The sequence below is a fragment of the Diabrotica virgifera genome, chromosome 10 (genome assembly GCF_917563875.1).
Source record: "Diabrotica virgifera virgifera chromosome 10, PGI_DIABVI_V3a".
Lineage (NCBI taxonomy): Eukaryota > Metazoa > Arthropoda > Insecta > Coleoptera > Chrysomelidae > Diabrotica > Diabrotica virgifera.
This window is the reverse complement of record NC_065452.1, coordinates 31,852,004-31,872,118: the sequence shown is the minus strand read 5'-3', so window position 1 is coordinate 31,872,118 and position 20,115 is coordinate 31,852,004. Positions and strand designations below refer to the sequence as shown.

General features: G+C 31.8%; 1 protein-coding gene across 7 annotated transcripts in view; it reads right to left on the bottom strand.

Annotated features, from left to right (window-relative positions):
- The window catches only part of LOC126878586 (mesoderm induction early response protein 1-like), a 246,634-nt gene that overhangs the window by 190,872 nt on the left and 35,647 nt on the right, over positions 1-20,115 (bottom strand). For 2 of the 7 annotated variants that reach the window (XM_050641392.1, XM_050641391.1), the window contains exons 1-2: positions 6,510-6,928; positions 3,798-4,090 (exon numbers count right to left, since the gene is read on the bottom strand). The exons of 1 other annotated variant lie outside the window; for it this stretch is intronic. In XM_050641392.1, the coding sequence (XP_050497349.1) occupies positions 3,798-3,986 (189 nt within the window). In that variant the 5' untranslated portion in view covers positions 3,987-4,090; positions 6,510-6,928. Of the gene's footprint in view, positions 1-3,797; positions 4,233-6,509; positions 6,933-20,115 lie in introns of those variants that run through there. 4 more of the 7 variants (XM_050641387.1, XM_050641388.1, XM_050641389.1 and 1 more) reach the window with 4 other exon arrangements.

Sequence of the window (20,115 nt, the reverse complement as noted above, 5' to 3'; positions counted from 1 at the left end):
CCACAGAGTCTATGAACCTGCATAAGTATGCTTGGACTGTATATGGAACCAAAAGAAGGGCCTGCTGGACAGCAGATGATTGGAGAAAAAGGTATGTGAATCCCCTATATTTTGTAATTTTGTAACTTCTTTGTTTTCACCAGTTTTTCCATAAACAAAAAATATTTCCAGATTACAAACTTTTCAGAACATTCTATATCAGGTGGTGAATTGGAAAACGGGCCATAGGAAACTCGATGTAAAATTCTAAACTGTTGAATTCCTGCTTCCCTAATTATTCTACATCAAAAGACATGAGAAACTATTTGTAGAGGAATCAACAATATCCTTATTGAAAACAATAATTGTTAAAATTGTTCTACGAATTAAACACATTCCAAAATTTTGTAAAATATAATAAATTAAACAAACTGGAACATGAAGTAAAAACCACTTCTATGTAAAAGGTATATTTACTAAAAATTTTACATAAAAGTGGTTTTTACTTCATGTTCCAGTTTGTTTAACTATAAAGCGTCGTTTAAACACAAAGATAAGTCACAGCAACTAGTTGTGATGACAAGTTGAAAAGCTGTTTAGACGCTGCGATTCAATGTGATACCACCTTCAACCCAACTCCAACTTTGATAAGTTGTGCGATGCACCGTTTACACACAATGATAAGTTGCAACAACTCGATTGACCTTGATAAGTTGTTTGATTTATCGCTGTGTTTAAATGACCCTTAAGGTATACAGCCAACCCAGGGAACTACCCCTTTTTAGTTTATATAATAAATTGTATCAAAGTATTTGCCAAATTTAGACCACACACAGTGCAAGAGTGTGTATAAGGTTGCGTTCGGTCACAACGAAATTATTATAGGTTTGTTCTAGCATCAGTTTAAAATGGTTTGAAACCATCAGCGAAATAGCGGACCAGGGCGAGTAGAGGGGATTGCACTGGTGACTGTATTATGTTCTCTCACTGACCAACTGTTTGCTGACGGTTTCTGACTAGTTTGAAGTTTGCTAGAACAAACCTAATATTAACAATATTTTGAACTGTCAGTATTTTTATTTTATCATTTATTGTTTAAAAAACAATGAACTTGAAAAGATGTCCTCAGTTGAGGAGAAAGTAGTGATAATAAAGATGTTTCATTCAGTCAATAGTTTGAGTACTGTCAGAAATAGTAACATGTGGCCTTACTTTTACATGCTTTTATGCACTTACTATGGCAAATGTATATTTTTCAAAATTTTGGAATGTGTTTAAATCATAGAACAATTTTAACTTTTGTTTTTAATACAGATTTTAATCCTCTACAAATATTTTCTCATGACTTTTGATGTAAAATAATTAGGGAAGCAGGAATTCAGCAATTTAGAATTTTACATTGAGTTTCCTATGGGCTGTTTTCCAATTTACCACCCGGTATATATGCTGACATCAATATTAGTCCAAAAATGAATGTTTACTGGTTTACTGGTCATTGAAATACTTAATGTTGTTAATAATGTTTGCTTTTTAACAAAATATACCCAAGACTTCTTCACATTTACTGCTCCATAAACTTTTATCCTTTTCTATATTAGAAAAACATATTAGAAAATACACATTTTCCAGATTTCCTGTAGTAATGGCTTATAAATTTACTCTGTTACACTATTCAACTCCAAGGGGTTCAATTTGTTAACTAATATGACTACAATAATTATTGCACACCATAAGGAAAAAAATTCCTTAACGTTTAAGCACTTCATAATAGGGTTCTAAAACGGTTGACTTGTGGCATGTTAGTTAAATTTTATGTTTATATGGGACTAGCCACAGTTAGGTTGTACGACAATTACATATTTTAAATAAAAATACTTAACGTTTTGATTTCCACTCCGGAAAACGTTAGCAAAGGAATCAAATCAAGAACAATAATTTGTTGACAAGGTGTGTACAACTGTCAAATTGTGTTAGTATTCACAATTATTTATTATTTAGTTATTATTATATAATAATAACATTAATTTGCTGGTTGAACACACCTTGTCAACAAATTATTGTTCGTAATTTAATTTTTTTGATAACCATTTCTGGAGCGAAAATTGAAACTTTGAAGTATTTTTTAAATAAAAAAATAAATAATAAAAGGTAAAATATGCAATTGTCAGCATTGTCAGCAAAGTTCTGAAACTGGTTTCTTGGGCCTGTCTAATTTAGTATTATGTTTATATAGGACTGAGCTACAATAATTGTTGGTGTAGTCAAACAATATTTAATTAAGAAATGTAATTTTCATTACACCAACAAGTGTGGCTCAATTCCAATATAAACATACAACTAAATGTAATTATTATTACAACCTAACTGGCTAATCTCATATAAACATAATAGTCCAGGATAATAAGGTTTTTTCCATGACACTTCAACAGCCAGGGTACTGAAGGGTTTTTTCGACAGGTAATACCTGTAAGAACAAATTGTAACTATTTAGTGTCAAAAAAGGCATTTTTTCCTTTTTTTTTCAAATTAATGGAAAACAGTAAGGCTTATGGTTTTCTTAGTACAACCATCTTGAAGAGAATGGAAAAAGCTTTAAAATGGTGTATTACAAAGTTTAATATAAGTACTCACTTTTTGTTAATATAACTGCGAAAAAAGATCGAAATTGCAAAAAAATTAATTTCACAATAACTATTGTAAAAGTTAGTGTACAGCTTTGAAATTTTTGTCAAATGAGGGTTCTTTGGTGCTTACTTAATATGTGACAAAAATTTCGAAGCGATTCATTCAATTGTTTAAATTTTATTTAAATTGTTTATCTTTTTTTACAATAACATGTCAGAAAAAATTATGTTAGAACCATTCTACAGGTGTCAAATAAAAGAGCATGAGATAGATTTTCAACTAGGTTTAAAAAAAGTGAATAAAAAATGCATTTATTAGTAATAAATAATTATGGAAAAGTATGGTCAATTGTTCCTTATAAACTTTTTATTTTTTTTATATAATAAATTATATATATTTATTACAATTATTCTTCATCAATTATCATATACATAACATTACTTGGTAGTTTTGCACCTAAAACAAAGTAAAAAATTATTCAACAATTTTACAACAAAAAATTGATGATACGTTTACATAATTATTTATTACTAATAAATGCATTTTTGATTCACTTTTTTTAAACCTAGTTGAAAATCTATCTCATGCTCTTTTATTTGAAACCTGTAGAATGGTTCTAAAATAATTTTTTTCTGACTTATGTTATTGCAAAAAAAGCTCTCTGGGATAAACAATTTGAATAAAATTTAAACTATTGAATAAACCGCTTTGAAATTTTTATCACGTATTAAGCACCAAAGAACCCTCATTTGACAAAAATTTCAAAGCTATACACTTATTTTTACAATAGTTGTTGCGAAATTAATTTTTTTACAATTTCGACCGTTTTTCGCTATTATATTAACAATCAATGTGTTTATCAAACTTTGTATAATACGCCATTTTAAAACTTTTTCCATTTTCTCCAAGATGTTTATACTAAGAAAACAATGTCTTAATGTTTTCCATTGATTTGAAAAAAAAAGGAAAAATGCCGTTTTTTGACACTAAATTGTTTATAAATAAAATGGCCGCCAGATCCTATGCAGGAAATAGTTACAATTTGTTCTTATACATATTACCTGTCGAAAAACACTTCAGTACCCTGGCTGTTGAAGTGTCATGAACAGGGTAATTTTTTGTCTTATTACCCTAGCCTATAACAATCACTTCATAATAATCATAGTTTTAACAAATTTCTCTTACAAATTTACCTTCTGTAGTGTAGACAACTCAGCATCTGCATCCTGGGACTCCCCAGCAGCTAAGGCCTCTTCCTCTTCTAATGTCCGCTCATCATCAAAATCATTTACGAGCATATCAATAGATGGATCAAATAATTTATCTTTTGGTGGGGAGTTGTTGTCTTTTCCATCTTTATTGGGGGAGATAAATTGTTCCATGTTAATTAATAAAAACCATAACTCAGTTTGATGTAACTCACGAACTTTTTACACAATTCACTGATTTTTTGCCAGAAGGAGCACAAGTTATCACAACAATAATGCTAGAATATATGAGCCAATGGAGTCACAGTAGCCTAAGTTCAGATTTTACATTTTTTAAAAACAGTTAAGTCCATTTTTAGGCAGCATGTAGTTGATATTCAGTTAGTAAATGAAGTATATAACGCAAATAGTACTTTATTGCTACAAAATTATGAAGGAAAACATCTTTTAGTTCTTCCAAGCTTTCAGAAACTGTACTGAGTCGTTCCCATCATCAGGGTAGACTGTTATAAAAACATGATGGTAGTTTTTTGTTGAAGGACCTTACGAAATGAACTGTACTTATAATAAGTTGTAGTTGTACACATAAGATGATACATGAAAGTTTATATTCTTCATAAATTCGTTTAGAAGTATATAATATCTGGATCTCAGAGGTAAATTACACTATGCCATTTTGAGCAACTGTGTTAAGCGTGTTTTTGCAACAAAGTTTAGAGAACTTACAGCACAACCAGTTTCACTTTGTATTTGAGATTTGGATGTGAACTGGTATTGACATTCGGGTTTTCCAAATTTTATTTTGGTAACGTCTAGCCAAGTAAAATACCTGCACGGTACCAAAATAAATTCAGAAAATATGGGAAAACCGAACATCAACAACAGTGCGCATCCAAATCCCAAATACAAAGTGAATCTGGTCGTGCTGTAGGATGTTAATAAAAATCTTATATATCCCATAATTGGTTGAAAGACAATATGACCATGTTTTAATGATAATATATAACCAATTTGTATAAGTGGATTAAGGTACTAGTACACTTTAGAAGACCAAAAATAATAATTTTTTTTCTCAGAACCTTTATTAAAAATGAACATACAACTTTTTACATATTAATATCTACTCTTAGAGAGTACAAAAAATATATCTTTTTTCATTTATGCACGTACACTAATATTGTAGAGGGCGCAAAAGTCAAGGACTAGAAAAATGATGGCAGACAGTTAATCTGAGGATTGGGGTATCTGAAACAAAAAATCGTACTTCATTTAAAAAAGGAAGGTTTCATACGTGACAATTTACCACAATTTGTCCAAAACATAAAATACAAATATTTTTTAACCATGAAAAACTGGCGATTTTTTCACAAAATTTTTTAAAATTTCTGTAAAATCCTTTTTTTGCAGAATTTCTCACTAACAGTGGTAAATTGTCACGTAAGAAACCTTTCTCTTTCAAAATCTTACGATTTTTTTATTTCAGTGATCCCAATTCTGAGATTAACTGTCCGCCATCGGAACTACTTTTTTCGAGGACTCAACTTTGGCACCCTCTACAATACTTATTAGTGTACGTTCATAAATGAACAAATATATATTTTTTGTATTCTTCAAAAGTTAGATATTAATATGTAAGAAGTTTTATGTTCATTTTTAATAAAGGTTCTGAGAAAAAAAATCTAGCAAAAATGGTTATTTTTGGTCTTCTAAAGTGTACTAGTACCTTAAAGGAACTTCAAAACAACACCATGTCGCCATAGTGTAGTTTACCTCCGAGGTCCAGATATACCTAATATATTTGATTTGAGGTTTCCACCCTATTTGAAATTAAAGAGAACTAATGAGTTATCTTCAAATGTCTAGAACGAATCTTTGTCCAAAAATCAAAGTTATAAAAAGATTGACTATACTTAAAATGAACATTGGTATTTTGCTGAATTATATGGATCATGATTATAAATAGACATTGATCTATTATGAAAATGACAAAAAGACATTATGCCAAAAAAACGAAGGTACAGTGGAACCTCGATAAGTCGGATTAATCGGGACCGCCCGGGTTATCGAAAATCCGGGTTAGCCGGAGAATATGGTAAAAATTAATAAAATACGGTACTCTTACAGATAAACTTAATTATAATTGCCAAAAAAATGAAATACTTATGTCCTGTACATCTAAATTACATACAGTTTTATACATTATTGTTTATGTCTTGGTAAAAAAACTCAGTCAAAGTGAAAACATTTTTATTTTATCTGATGAAAATCGATCCGGGTTAGTCGGACTTCCGGGTTATCGGAGGCCGACTTATAGGGGTTCCACTGTACTACCTTCTACAAAGTTAACAATAAATTATTTTAAAATCAAAAAAGGAAAGAAATACTGAATGAATACATGGAACAGGTCATCCAAGAAGATATTTCCACATAAAAATGCTAAAAACATATTTTTCCCTCTATGAACCAAATAAGTCACATAGATCTTGAACCTATGGTAATAATTTAGAGATAATGGAATGAAGACATAAACAACTAGAAGATACCGGATACCCTGAATATAAGAACACAAGCTTCATACATGTTTTAATATTAAAAAATGAAACCAAAACAATACTTTTAATGAATGCATTTAATGAAATTCTTGTTTTGCAGCTTGACACAAAATATGTAGTCTTAAAGGGGCCAAATTGAACTTACACTACTTTTTTCCAATGGGCTCTATTTAGTATGCTCTTTTAACAAGCAAAACACAAGGTTAGTGAGGTTAGGGAGTATGAAGAAATAGGCGCGCATATTATTAATACAGTTTGGTACTTGTTGATCACTGAATATAACAACACAAACCAATAATTGTCCCGTATTTACTTCTTAACGCGACGAAAATACGCGGAGCTTGCTGCAAAGCCCGAGTTTGTTTGAAATTGTTCTCAAAACTTATTTGCCAAAGCTGACAAATATCGTGTCGGAAGCACGACCGAGCTCAATCACCTGCAGTTTGCGCATGATATCTACAAATTTCACTAAAACATTGATCAATCATTTGTACAAAAGGCTTTAATATGCACAAAATTAAAAAAATAAAAACAATTAACTTTGCGCAAGCATAATTATGTACTTTAAACTGTCAAATGTCATTTCTGATTTCTGAAATCTGTCATTATTGTGTAAATCGCGGCAAAAATTCAAATTCGTGGTTGGACTGAATCAATAAACAATAGCTTGAGAAATATCAATTAAAAAAATGGACGTAACAAAAAATGGAGATTAAAATACGACATAAGATTAACGACAAAAGGATAAAAAATAAACTTCAGTAGGGTAAAATTAATCTGTTTCACTTCTTGTTCTTATTCCTTCTTGTATGTAGGCTTTAAAGCCTGTTTCTCCTTCAATATTAGCCTCCTACATTATTTAAATTATCGCACCATCTTTTTCTTGGTCTGCCAATACTTCTTCGTCCATTTGGTGACTTATCTCGTGCTAATCGTACTATCCTCTGCCATTCTACTAATGTGTTCGTTCCACTCCCGTTTCCCTTTTTTCACCCATCCATTGATGTCTTCTACTTTGCATGATCTTGATCTTCTTATATTTTCGCTTCTCTCCCTATCCAACAGACTTTTCCCTGATATTCATGGAAGTATTTTCATCTCTGTTGTTTCTAGTATAGTCGTCTCGTTTTAGATGTGTCAGGTCTTGTCTCTGCCGTGTATGTCAATATAGGCACTAGGCAGGGCCGCCGAGAGGGCGGTACAGCAGATACATTTTACCGGGGCCCGGCGATGTAAGGGGCCCGGCGTCGACCCGACCAAAGACGTAATTTTTCCCATTTTTTTTGCTCTTCACTTTATGTCCATAATGCGTTTAATTAATACTCGGCTATATATTTAATATTATGACCTTTAATCGATTTGGTTTAAAATTTTAACCGCAATAAATCACAGGAGTCAAATACTACAGTGCAGTCAGATAAAACTATGGTATGGCTATGGAGATTAAAAATATATCAGGGCTTCTAAAAGATTTACAAACAATCAGAAGAATCTAAATTAGTTACCAGCAATTATGGAATAAATCCAGAATTTACATCAAATAAAGAAAAACTGTGAGATTTTTTATGATTTGCCTGGGCCTGGTAGTGATGCGACCGATAATTTTGAGCCAGACGCAATATTTCGCTGGGAAATATTTAATATTGTCATATAATAAGCAATTTAAACAGAAGATTTAATGCGGAAAATAAAATTCATTCGCTATTTAACATTTTATGGATATTCCAAGATGAAGATGACGACAATATTAAGAAAAAAATTGATATAGATATGTATTGCGCGAGTTTTATAAAGAAGACATTAGTGAAGAATTGATAGATAAAATTTTTCATTTGAGAGCGATATACAAGGATAATATTGGTGAATCTCAACTTTCTCCAATAGATTTGCTTATTAAAATTAAACATCTCAAATTTGAATCGTTATTGCATTGAGAATATTTTGCACATTACCGGTGACAGCCGCAAAAGCAGAAAGACCTTTTAGTTTTCTTTTTCGCATAAAAAATACTATGAGCTAATGATGAAACAGGATCGGTTAGCTGCCTATCAACTTTGTGAATTGAGAATGATTTGGCAAAATCATGCGATTTTTCGAAAATTAGAGACATTTTTGCCGATCAAAAAACTCGAAAAACACCTGTATTATAAATATTTTCACTATTATAAATATAATCAAAATTTAATAAAATTTATATTTGAAAGATTTTTTATTATTTATTATAAATAATTTTATTTCTATAAAAATTAAACAATTTTTTTCGCTCTTCACTTTTTACCGAGGGCCCGCCCTTCACTTTTTACCGGGGCCCGCTCATCCCTCTCTGCGGCCCTGAATATAGGTATAATTGCTGCTTTATAGATTCTTGCTTTTGTGTCTTGTCTTAGATGTTTGTTCTTCCAGATTGTGTCATGAAGAGATCCCGCCACTTTACTTGCTTTTAAGCTTTGTTGTCGTACTTCCTCTTCAACATCTCCATAACTGGTTATATCTATTCCCAGATATCTAAACCGTACTTCCTGCTTTATTATTTTCCCATCAATTTCGATTTTATATCGTAGTGGGTATTTAGATGTTGTCATACATTTGGTTTTTTCTGCTGATATTACCATATTGTATTTCTTAGCTGTTGTATTGAATATTTGTGTAAATCTTTGAAGATCGTCTTCTCTCTCGGGTCTCGGCGATTAATGCCGCGTCGTCTGCATAACATAATATTTGGATTTCTTTGTTCCTATGACCTATGACCTAACTATGACCTTTACATACTGCTTCTATTATTTCGTCCATTATTGTATTAAAGAGAAGTGGGCTTAACGAGTCACCTTGTCTGACTCCGTTTTGTAGGTACTGGTATAAACTGTGTTAATTTTCATCAAGGGATCAAAAAGCAACGTCGCCATGAACGCTTGCTTGTCAGTTATCCGTGTGGTAACTTTTCTTGACACCTCTCGCTGAAAACTCTTTAAACCAAGACCAAAAGGATCGATAGCTTGTGCCTTATGCATACTGAATGTCATGATCAAGCTTGCCGAAAGGCAAGCCTCATCGGAACCATGAAACCCAGGAACAACGCAACGAAACATCACTCACTGAATATTCAACACGGTGAATTAGGCGGAAGTGGCAGTCTGGCTTTAGATGTAGTATAGAAGAGTGTATAAGGATACTATTTCGTCCTGGGATTGAAAAATTGACCTCTAAAGCAGAGGAATCAATATAAGGGTTAACGCCATAAGAATTCGGAAGGCAACGGGGAAAACGCCGCATTAAAGACTCACACGAGTATTCCTAGTACAAATTATAGTTGCCAGAACTATAAAGTTATCTACGCAAGACAGACTATGACTTATGATAATTAGAGATCAAGGACCTGCCAGGAAAAGACAGCCAGCAGAATGCAAGGACTTATACTACCCAAGAGGGAAGACATATATCGCACCCTCAGTGCAAGACTGCAGTAAGTCAAAATAAGTAAGTTTCGAGATAAAGACGATTTTGTTTATTTTCGTGCTAATATCGGTGAAATAAGACACAAATTTTAAGAAAAATTAACATTTGATTATATATCACTTAGCTTCCATTCGTCGTGGTAGTCAGACGTGCGTAGGAAAGAAGCTTGTTTTTTAAAACCGGTGTCTATAAATTAGATATTTAAATAAATATTTTGTGAACTCTAAAAGTAAATTAATTACACCAAATAAAAAAGCGAAATCGGAATAAAAACATTAAAAAGTTATGAGTGCAGTTAGCGGGGGCGACGCCCCCGATAAAAATGTTTTAGAAACCCAAATGGATACAGAACATGCAACATCTTCAAAGGAGGAGCTATTAGGATTCCAAAATCTTGTTCCAGTTACACAGATAAGTACCACAAAACTTGTTAATAATAAACCCATTATCGATAATGACTTTGCTAATGTACACACTTCAATAACAAATAACATTAACAAAGAAGTAGGAACAAAAAGGGAGGAATTTCTTTACCGACAAAACGACCTAGGACCTTTTTACGCGTATTTAGAAAATAATTCACCCGATTTTAAAGGCAGATTAAACGCGTTAAGGATAGGTGACATTATTATCACAAATTTTAAAGAAATTGATGAAAAAATTGTAAGCATTGACGCAGTAGGAAGAAATAAAATACGTATAAAATTTAAAGATTATAAATCGGCTAACTATATCATATCTAAAAAAATGAAGCAATATTTATAAAAAATAATCTAGACATATACATTCCTAAGTTTCTTTTAGTTAGACAGGGCGTAATAAAAGATATTTCCACAGAATTTTCAGTAGAGTATGTTAAAAACAGAATAAAAATGTACGATTTACACTGTAAATTTGAAGTCCTTCAAGTCACAAGATTAAATCGAAGACAAGTAGATGAAAACGGTACTCAATACATTCCAACAAAAACATGCGTAGTTAGTTTTAAGTCACAAGTGCTACCAAAATATATAACAATCAACAAGGTACTAAAGGAAGTCGAACCATACAAACAAAAGGTGCTATTATGCTTTAATTGTCTTCGATTTGGACATACAGGTGGGCAGTGTAAGAGCAAGGCTAGGTGCGATAAATGTCAAGAATCCCACAACTCAAAAGATTGTAAAAAGACCGATCTCACTCCAAAATGTTTTAACTGTTCGGGGGATCATTTTACTACAAATTTAAGCGCGTGTCAAGAATTTCAGCGTCAAAAACTTATTAAAGACGCTATGTCTTCCAATAATATTAGTTATCAAGACGCAAACAAACAGTTCCCCAGAAACTCCTATGCAAAAGTAACATCCATAAATACGGAACAAACTACAAACCTCTCCTGCCTCAAAACTTTCCCTCCATTAAATCCCAATAATTATACACCCACCCAATTCCCATCAAATCCAATTAACAAAATGTCAACTAATAATATATTCTACAATAATAATTCAAATAATACAAATTCTCGAACATTCAAAAGACAGAGACCAAATAGTCCAGATCCAACATTAATTTTGCATAATGAAATTATATCTTCCCCTAGATCTCAATTACCTACGGGAGGAATATTAGACAGCATTAACTATAAGGGAAATATTAATAATAATCCAGTTGCATCTCCTTCAGACTTGAGCATAATAAATTCAATATTAGAATTAGTTATAGAAATTGTCTCAAAAGTTTTAGTAACAAAAAGTATAAACATAAATAAGGAAGAACTCGAAAACTTAGTCAAATTAACTATAAATGGAAACACGTCATCACATTCTCAGACCTCAACCATGCAATAAATATCCTTCAATGGAACTGCCGTTCGGCAGTTTCTAATAAAAATAACTTAGAATATCTACTAGATAGGGGCAACTACTCCGTTGCACTTCTATCGGAAACATGGTTTAAAGCAGAAAAATACTATAATTTTAAAGGCTTCAACAATATTCGCTGTGACCGGGACGACGGGTACGGCGGCTCTGCCATTTTATTAAAATCAGACTTAATATACCAAGAAGTCTCAATTCCAACTACAATCAACTTTGAGCATACTTGTATCTCGGTAAATTTTCCATATATACATAAAAAAATTTACTTTGTTTCAGTATACCTTAAACCGAGAACTAGAATATCATTACAACAGTGGATTAACTTTTTGGAACAAATTCCAAAACCATTCATAATTGGGGGCGACTTTAACGCACATAGTTTGGCATGGAACGATGGATATGACGATATCTATGGCAAGATTCTTTTGGAAGCTATCGAACAATGCAACCTAGTAATTATAAACGACGGATCACCTACATTAGCAAACAATAAGAAGTCAGCTGTAGACTTGACCCTCTGTACACAGGATCTGACACAACTAATTACGTGGTGTACTTTAGAAGAACCTTATGGCTCTAATCACTTACCAATACACATACAATTTGGAAGGAATATCCCACCTGCGCAAATTAAACAGACAAAACATAATATATGGAGACTCAAGGCTGCTAATTGGGATGTATACACCGCTACCCTTGAAGCAACAGAACCAAAATCATCACTAATGGGCATTATCGACAATATTAACAAAGCTGCCGACAAAGCAATTCCGTTACGAAAATCAAACGCACAAAATAGAAATCATTGCTCAAAGGACTGGTGGAACGAAACCTGTAACATAGCTGCTAAAGCAAGAAAACAAGCTTTCTTAACCTACACACAGGCTCCAAATCTTAATAATCTAACAGAATATAAAAGACTTGATGCAGTAGCTAAAAAAACTTTTAAAGAAACTAAGAAAAAAAGTTGGATAAATTACTGCCAAAATCTAAATCAAAATACACCAATTAAAGAAGTGTGGAACAAAGTAAACCGATATAAAAACCGAAAACAAGCGAATAAACCCCTAATGAACCCCAAAGAAGACTGGATAAGCGAATTCCACACAAAAATCTCACCTCCATGGGTCGAAAACAACATTACTCAACAAATAGCTACTGTAAATAGGAACACTTCTTTCCTACAATCGTTATTTCAATTATGGGAACTCGATCATTGCATTAAATCAACAAATAATAAATCTCCCGGGGCGGATAACATTTCATATAATATGTTGCATAAAATGCCCTTAGACCATAAGAAAGCCCTGTTGGAATTGTTCAATTCTATTTGGATAAATAGGATTCCTTTTCCACCGATGTGGAAAGAATACATCATAGTACCTATCAAAAAACCTGGAAAACAGAATGGAAATGCAGATTCATATAGACCCATAGCTTTATCATCGTGTATATTTAAAACCATGGAAAGAATGATAAAGAACAGGCTTGAATATTGGCTAGAAAATGAAAAAATATTACCTGACTCACAATATGCTTTTAGAAAGGGAAGATCTTCCTTGGAACCCCTAACGATACTAGTAAATGACATCTATCTAGGATTCACACACAAATATAGCACTTTGGCCACATTTTTGGATATAACTTCAGCATATGATAATGTTCAAATAAATATACTAGAAGAGAAGCTCATCAATATTGGTCTACCAACCTCCTTTGCCAACTTCATAAAATCAGCTTACTCTAATCGATCAGTTTCCTTAAAGATAAATCAAGAAATTTCGGAATCAAGAATATGTAGATCTGGATTACCACAAGGTAGTATCCTGAGCCCAATCCTCTACAGCCTGTACACAATGGATATAGAAAATGTTATATCACAAAAGTCTAAAATCATTCAATACGCTGATGATGTTGTTATTTACACCAGTAGCAAATCAGAGGACAAATGTATAGAAAATATCAACACTGAATTTATAAAAATCCAAAAATACCTAGACAACATGGGACTTTCCATATCCGAGTCCAAAACCAATATATGTATTTTCTCTAGAAACAGAAATAACTATCAAAGACAACTAACAATAGGAAAATATAAACTCTGTATTAGTAACTCTGTAAAATATCTTGGTCTGCATCTAGATAGAAAACTATTATGGAAGGACTGTATCCACCAAATTATCAAAAAAACAAGTAATTCTATAAATATCCTAAGAGCGTTTTGTAGAGCAAAGTGGGGAGCAGACCCAAATACGGCTTTACTATTCTACAAAACAATGGTACGATCAATAATGGATTATGGAAGTCAACTCTATGGAACAGCAGCAGATACACATCTAAATAAAATCGAGATACAACAAAATAAATGCTTAAGAGTTTGCCTGGGATATCTTAAGTCAACGCCCATAAACATTATACAAGCTGAAGCCGTGGAACCTCCTCTTAAACTAAGAAGACAACTATTGAGCAGAAAATTCATGATAAAAACCATTTCAAAAAAAACTTCTTACCTCAATAGTGTACAGTCACTAACAGTTCAAGTTTTGACCCATAGATACTGGCACTTCAAGAAAACCCCCCTCATAGTAGAATCTTTCTCAGAAATAGCTGACATTACAGATATACTCTATTCCAACCAACTCCCTCCAGTTTTAATTTACTCACCTGAACAAATTTTTTCACGTGAAATTAGAACCTACTATTTTGAAAGTGAAGAAGTAGCAAGTATCAATCAAACAAAGTTCAACGAAACAAAAAACAAATACTGGCCAAACTATGATTCTATATTCACTGATGGATCAAAGTCAAAAGAATATACCAGTTGTGCCTTCTACCATTTTGAGGAAAATACTGACAAAAAATTTATTTTACCAAAGGAAGCTTCCATATACACTGCAGAACTAACAGCAATAGTGCAAGCTATGAAATACGTACTCGGCTCTAACCACGACAAATTTATAATATGTACGGACAGCAAAAGTGCAGTAGATAAACTTAAAAATGTTAAAATAAATAGATCAGTTAATCATATTGAAGCAAAAATCCTGTATTTACATAATGAGATACACATCAAGAATAAAGTCGTCATATATCTATGGGTAAAGGGACACGCAGGCATAACAGGTAATGAAATGGTGGATGCCTTAGCAAAAACAGCTCCAACATCAGGAGAAGAACTAAATCTTAAACTACCCCCGTCCGATTTATTCTTAAATCAAAGGAACAAAATAAATGAGATGTGGCAAAACCTATACAGTGCATCAACAACTGGAACAAACTTTTGTAAACACCAGCCAAGGATCCCCAGAAAACCATGGTTTCACAAAATACCAAACAGAAACTTTGTCGCCACAATAAATCGAATACGTGCAAACCATGCACTAACACCTTATTATAAACACAAAATAAAAATTACAGACAATCCACTGTGTAGTTGTGGTAAAATGGGTACATTGGTACATGTTTTACTTGAATGTCCAATAAATATTGTAAACATTAATAATCTATATAAAAACTTAATTCACTACAAGATAAACCTTCCAATAGACCTAAATTGTATTATTTTTTCAGGAAATAATAATATACTTTATGTACTTCATCAACACATCATAAACTGTAAACTAAAATTGTAAAATTACTAACCAATTTTGTAAGCAATTCTGCAAAACAAACTAAATGTAAAGCATTAAAGGAAAAAAAAAAGGTGAATACAAAAAAAAAAAAATAATAAAAAAAATAAACCAAGTAAAAAAAAATTAACCAATTAAAAAAAAAAACAAAAAAAAAACAAAAAAAAAACAAAAAAAAACAAAAAAAAACAAAAAAAAACAAAAAAAAAAACAAAAAAAAAGAAAACAAAAAAAAAATAAAAACACACACAAAGAGGGCTAAAACCTCCGCGGCGTTGAACCGGGTTGATGCTCTAGCGCGGAAGGAAAAAAAAATTAAACACCTTACACTTTACTAATGCTACATATTACTAACAAAACAAATGAATACATCATGCTCAAGTTTGATACTATGAAACAATTTACACAAACTATTTATACAATCTAACATAGTCTGGCTAATTGGTCCTCACCAAAGCCATAAATTCCACGAAAAAAAAAAAAAAACATTTGATTATGATTTTGCCTGCTTCTTAGCCTATATTACATTAACCAAAAATAGAAATTTAAATAAAATAATATTAATGCAAAAAAAATTAGGAATTTCAAACTTACAACACTTTTGCACGGAAAAAATTGTTAATCGCTACACATTTAGTATTAGAATTTCAAAGTTACAACAGTTTTGCACGGAGAAAATTGTAAAAAGTGTAGACACATTTACTTTTACAGTAAAACCTGTGTTACCGGCCACCTGCAAACATCGGCCACCTGTACTAACGGCCAGTTTAAAAATTCCCCAAACCAATTATGTATATCTAGACTGCAAAAACTGGCAATACCGGCCAATAGTTCTTTCATTTTTAGTGTCCGTTGCTGACAGGTTTTACCGTAGTTGTTGTCCTCTTCTCGTACATCATCTTGTGCCAAAATATTTTTATAAAAACTATGGTGCGCTTCTGGTATCATACCCGAATGGCATAAGTATACCAAATCTTTCTTTTTGGCCATTTGAATTTTTGGCTGTTCTTTACCAAGTTTTCTGATAATAGATATTTTTGACCTCTCAGTATTGTCAATATGTATACAAGTTTTAAGATAACTGTTTTTCCTTTCATGAGAAAAAATACTTTTTGGTCGTAAATAATTAGTCTTAATTTATGTGGTTTTAATCCAATCTAACAAATAAATGGTCAAACGACATCGCACACATCTTATGGAAAATAAATATAATATCACAAAAAGGAAATAAAATTTACATGAATAGATTGGTCTCGAAAATCTTTGTTTATTGTCTCAGCCGTTAATGGACTACGTAGACGCGCTGTATATTAAAATTAAACACCACAGATATAGATATTAAAATAACAAATATCTTACTTTTTTCATTGCTTGTTGTCGAATCCGTTGCAATGTTACGTGCAAAACTGTTGTAACTGTGTTACATTAGAGTTACAACAGTTTTGCACGGAACTTATGTTTAAAAACGCAAAATAGTTAAACTGCTGTTGTTGTAATATTTAGCCCATTAAGCATTTGAAAGTTACTAAAGTTTTACAGGAGATAGATATGCATGTTTACAATCAAATTCCATGATTACTTCATTTTCATAAAATTTGGAGTTACTGCAGTCTTGCACTGAGGGTGCTATATATGTGTTATAGTCAAAGCCCGAATTTCAGGCACTCCTAGGTTTGACTAGGCAATCCTCAGGTCTGACTGACGGTCTTAGTCAAAGCCCGAAATAAATTACAGTTTCGGCCTTTGACTAGTCGAACCTAGGAGAGACTACGTTGGTCAGGCAAAGGTCGAAATTTAATTTTATGAAATCGGGGTTTGACTAGTCAAACCCCGATCAGCTATTAAAATGTCGTAATTTGTTAGATTAGGTTTAATAAAAAGTCATTTTTTAATTTTAATGTTTAATATTTTTATATTGTCGTAATTAAAATAAAAAAATTGTGTGTATTCTCACATGTCGAGGCATTATGACATTTAGAGTTGCACAATGCGTTGGATCTTTTACACTTAAATAATTTTGAAGAGCATTTCTTATTGCAATAGCATTTTATAAAGTCTTGTCCTCCAAATTTAGAATCTTTTGTACTAATTTCTCTTAGAGACAGCTTAACGTCTGGAACATCTTCGAAATTAAGAAAATTCTCTTTGCATTCTCTTATTTGATTTCTTGAAAAAAGTGTGTTTATTGTTCCGTATTTTGTACCAACTCTATATAAACCGTCAGTTGTTTTATCTTGTATGTTACCCAAAATATTTCAAGCATCTCCTTTGGCTCTATAAAAGCTGGGGATAGATATTGTTACAGTTTTTTTAAATAATTAGAATTTATTTATACCATAACAAGTAAAAAATTATTTAACACTAAGGGCCGGTTGTTCGAACGCTAATCAACATTGATCACTATCAAATACTTAATTACTGTCACAACTGTCAATGTCAACTTTGGTTGGGTTGCCGAAAACATAATTATTGATGACAATTATGAAATTAGTTAATCAATTATGTATGTTAATAATTGTTATGTTAATTGACTAACTAATCTCATAATTATAATTAACTATGTTTTCAGCAACCCAACCAAAGTTGACAATGACAGTTGTGACAGTAATTAAATATTTGATAGTGATCAATATTGATTAGCGTTCGAACAGCCGGCCCTAAATATTTAAAAATATATGTTAAGTTTTTTGCACAGAATAAAAATATTTTGAGCCAAGTATATGGTCAAACCAAAGAAAAGTTACATGCATGCGTTTTGAACAGACAGAAAAGACTAAAATAAGTAAAGGAAAGACGATTGAAGGTCTTCATGCCCAGGCTAATGCTATTATAGATAGAACAATTAAGTGAAAAAAATTTCCTCCAATTTCGATCGGAAAAACTGTAACAATACATAATATATCCCCAGCTTTGATAGAGGCAAAGGAGATGCTCGAAATATTTTGGGTATCATACAAGATAAAACCACACTTTTTTCAAGAAATCAAATAAGATAATGTAAAGAGAATTTTCTTAATTTAGAAGATGTTCCAGATGCCAGATGTTAAGCTGTCTCTAAGAGAAATTAGTACAAAAGATTCTAAATTTGGAAGACCAGGCAAAATGCTACTGCAATAAGAAATGCTCTTCAAAATTATGTAAGTGTAAAAGGTCTAACGTACTGTGCAGTGCAACTCTAAATGCCATAATACCTCAACATGTGAGAATAAACAAATTTTTTTTTATTTTAATAACAATATAAAAATAATAAACAGTAAAATTAAAAAATGACGTTTTATTAACCTACTCTAACAAATTACGACATTTTAATAGCGGATCGGGGTTTGACTAGTCAAACCCCGATTTCATAAAATTAAATTTCGACCTTTGCCTGAACAACTTAGTCTCTCCTAGGTTTGACTAGTCAAAGGCCGAAACTGTAATTTATTTCGGGCTTTGACTAAGACCGTCAGTCAGACCTGAGGATTGCCTAGTCAAACCTAGGAGTGCCTGAAATTCGGGCTTTGACTATAACATATGTACAGGATTATTCACTATATTTTGCCCCCCCCCCCCCCCGGAGACTGCTTTATTTACAGAATTAGAAAAAAAAATGAATGTAAAATACAAAAGTTATTCGATTTTTAAATTATGATTTTTTAACATAATATATATCATACTAGTGACGTCATCCATCTGGGCGTGATGACGTAATCGACTATTTTTTTAAATGAGAATAGGGGGTCGTGTGCTAGCTCATTTGAAAGGTTATTCAATTCTCTATTCAGAAATATAAACATTAAGATAATTATTTATACAGGGTGTCCAAAAAAAAATTTTTTAATTAAATTAATTGACACAAAGAGAAGAATGTATGTAATTTATTTAATTCAAAATATCTTCTACTGCTGTTAGAAAACACAAATAAAAGTTTATTGCACAAATAAACATTGCTTTTTGCTTAAATTCAATGTTCAAACTGCCAAGAGGCAGATGGGTAGCAGCTTGAACATTGAATTTAAGTGAAAAGTAATGTTTATTTGTTCAATAAACATTTATTTCTGTTTTCTGACAGCAGTAAAATGTATTTTGAATTACATAAATTACATACATTCTTCTTTTTGTGTCAATGAATTTAATTAAAAAATTTTTTTTGGACACCCTGTACTAATAATAATCATGTTAATGTTTATATTACTGAATAAGGAATTCAATAACCTTTCAAATGAGCTAGCACACGAACCCTATTCTCATTTAAAAAAATAGTGGATTACGTCATCCCGCCCAGATGGATGACGTCACTAGTAAGATATATATGTCAAAAATCATAATTTAAAAATCTAATAACTTTTATATTTTACATTTTTTCTAATTCTGTAAATAAAGCAGTTTACAGGGGGGTCTAAATATAGCGAATATCCCTGTACATCCCCTTCTTTATACACATCAGTGTTTCCAACATTGGAGAGTGAAATTATTGTGATAGGGCTATGAAATTATAGTAAATTTGAAACAAATATAGTAAATGAGAAAAAATAATTGTCAAATTCAATTTTATCTCATTAAATGGGCAATAATTATTGTTTAAAGGTTTTTATGAAAATATTGAATTGAAAGTTCAATTTAAAATCAATAGATACGGGTGATTCCATTTCAAATCACTCAATTTTGGATCAAAGAAATTTTTGGATCTCCGATTTGTCTGAAAATTGGTGTATAGCATCTGCGGAATGTAAAAATAAGATATTTAAGGTCGAATTGTCTTCGTCTTCTTTTTTTTTTAAGCGATTTTACAGTGATTTGGTATTTATTTAAACAAATTTGCATTTTCTAT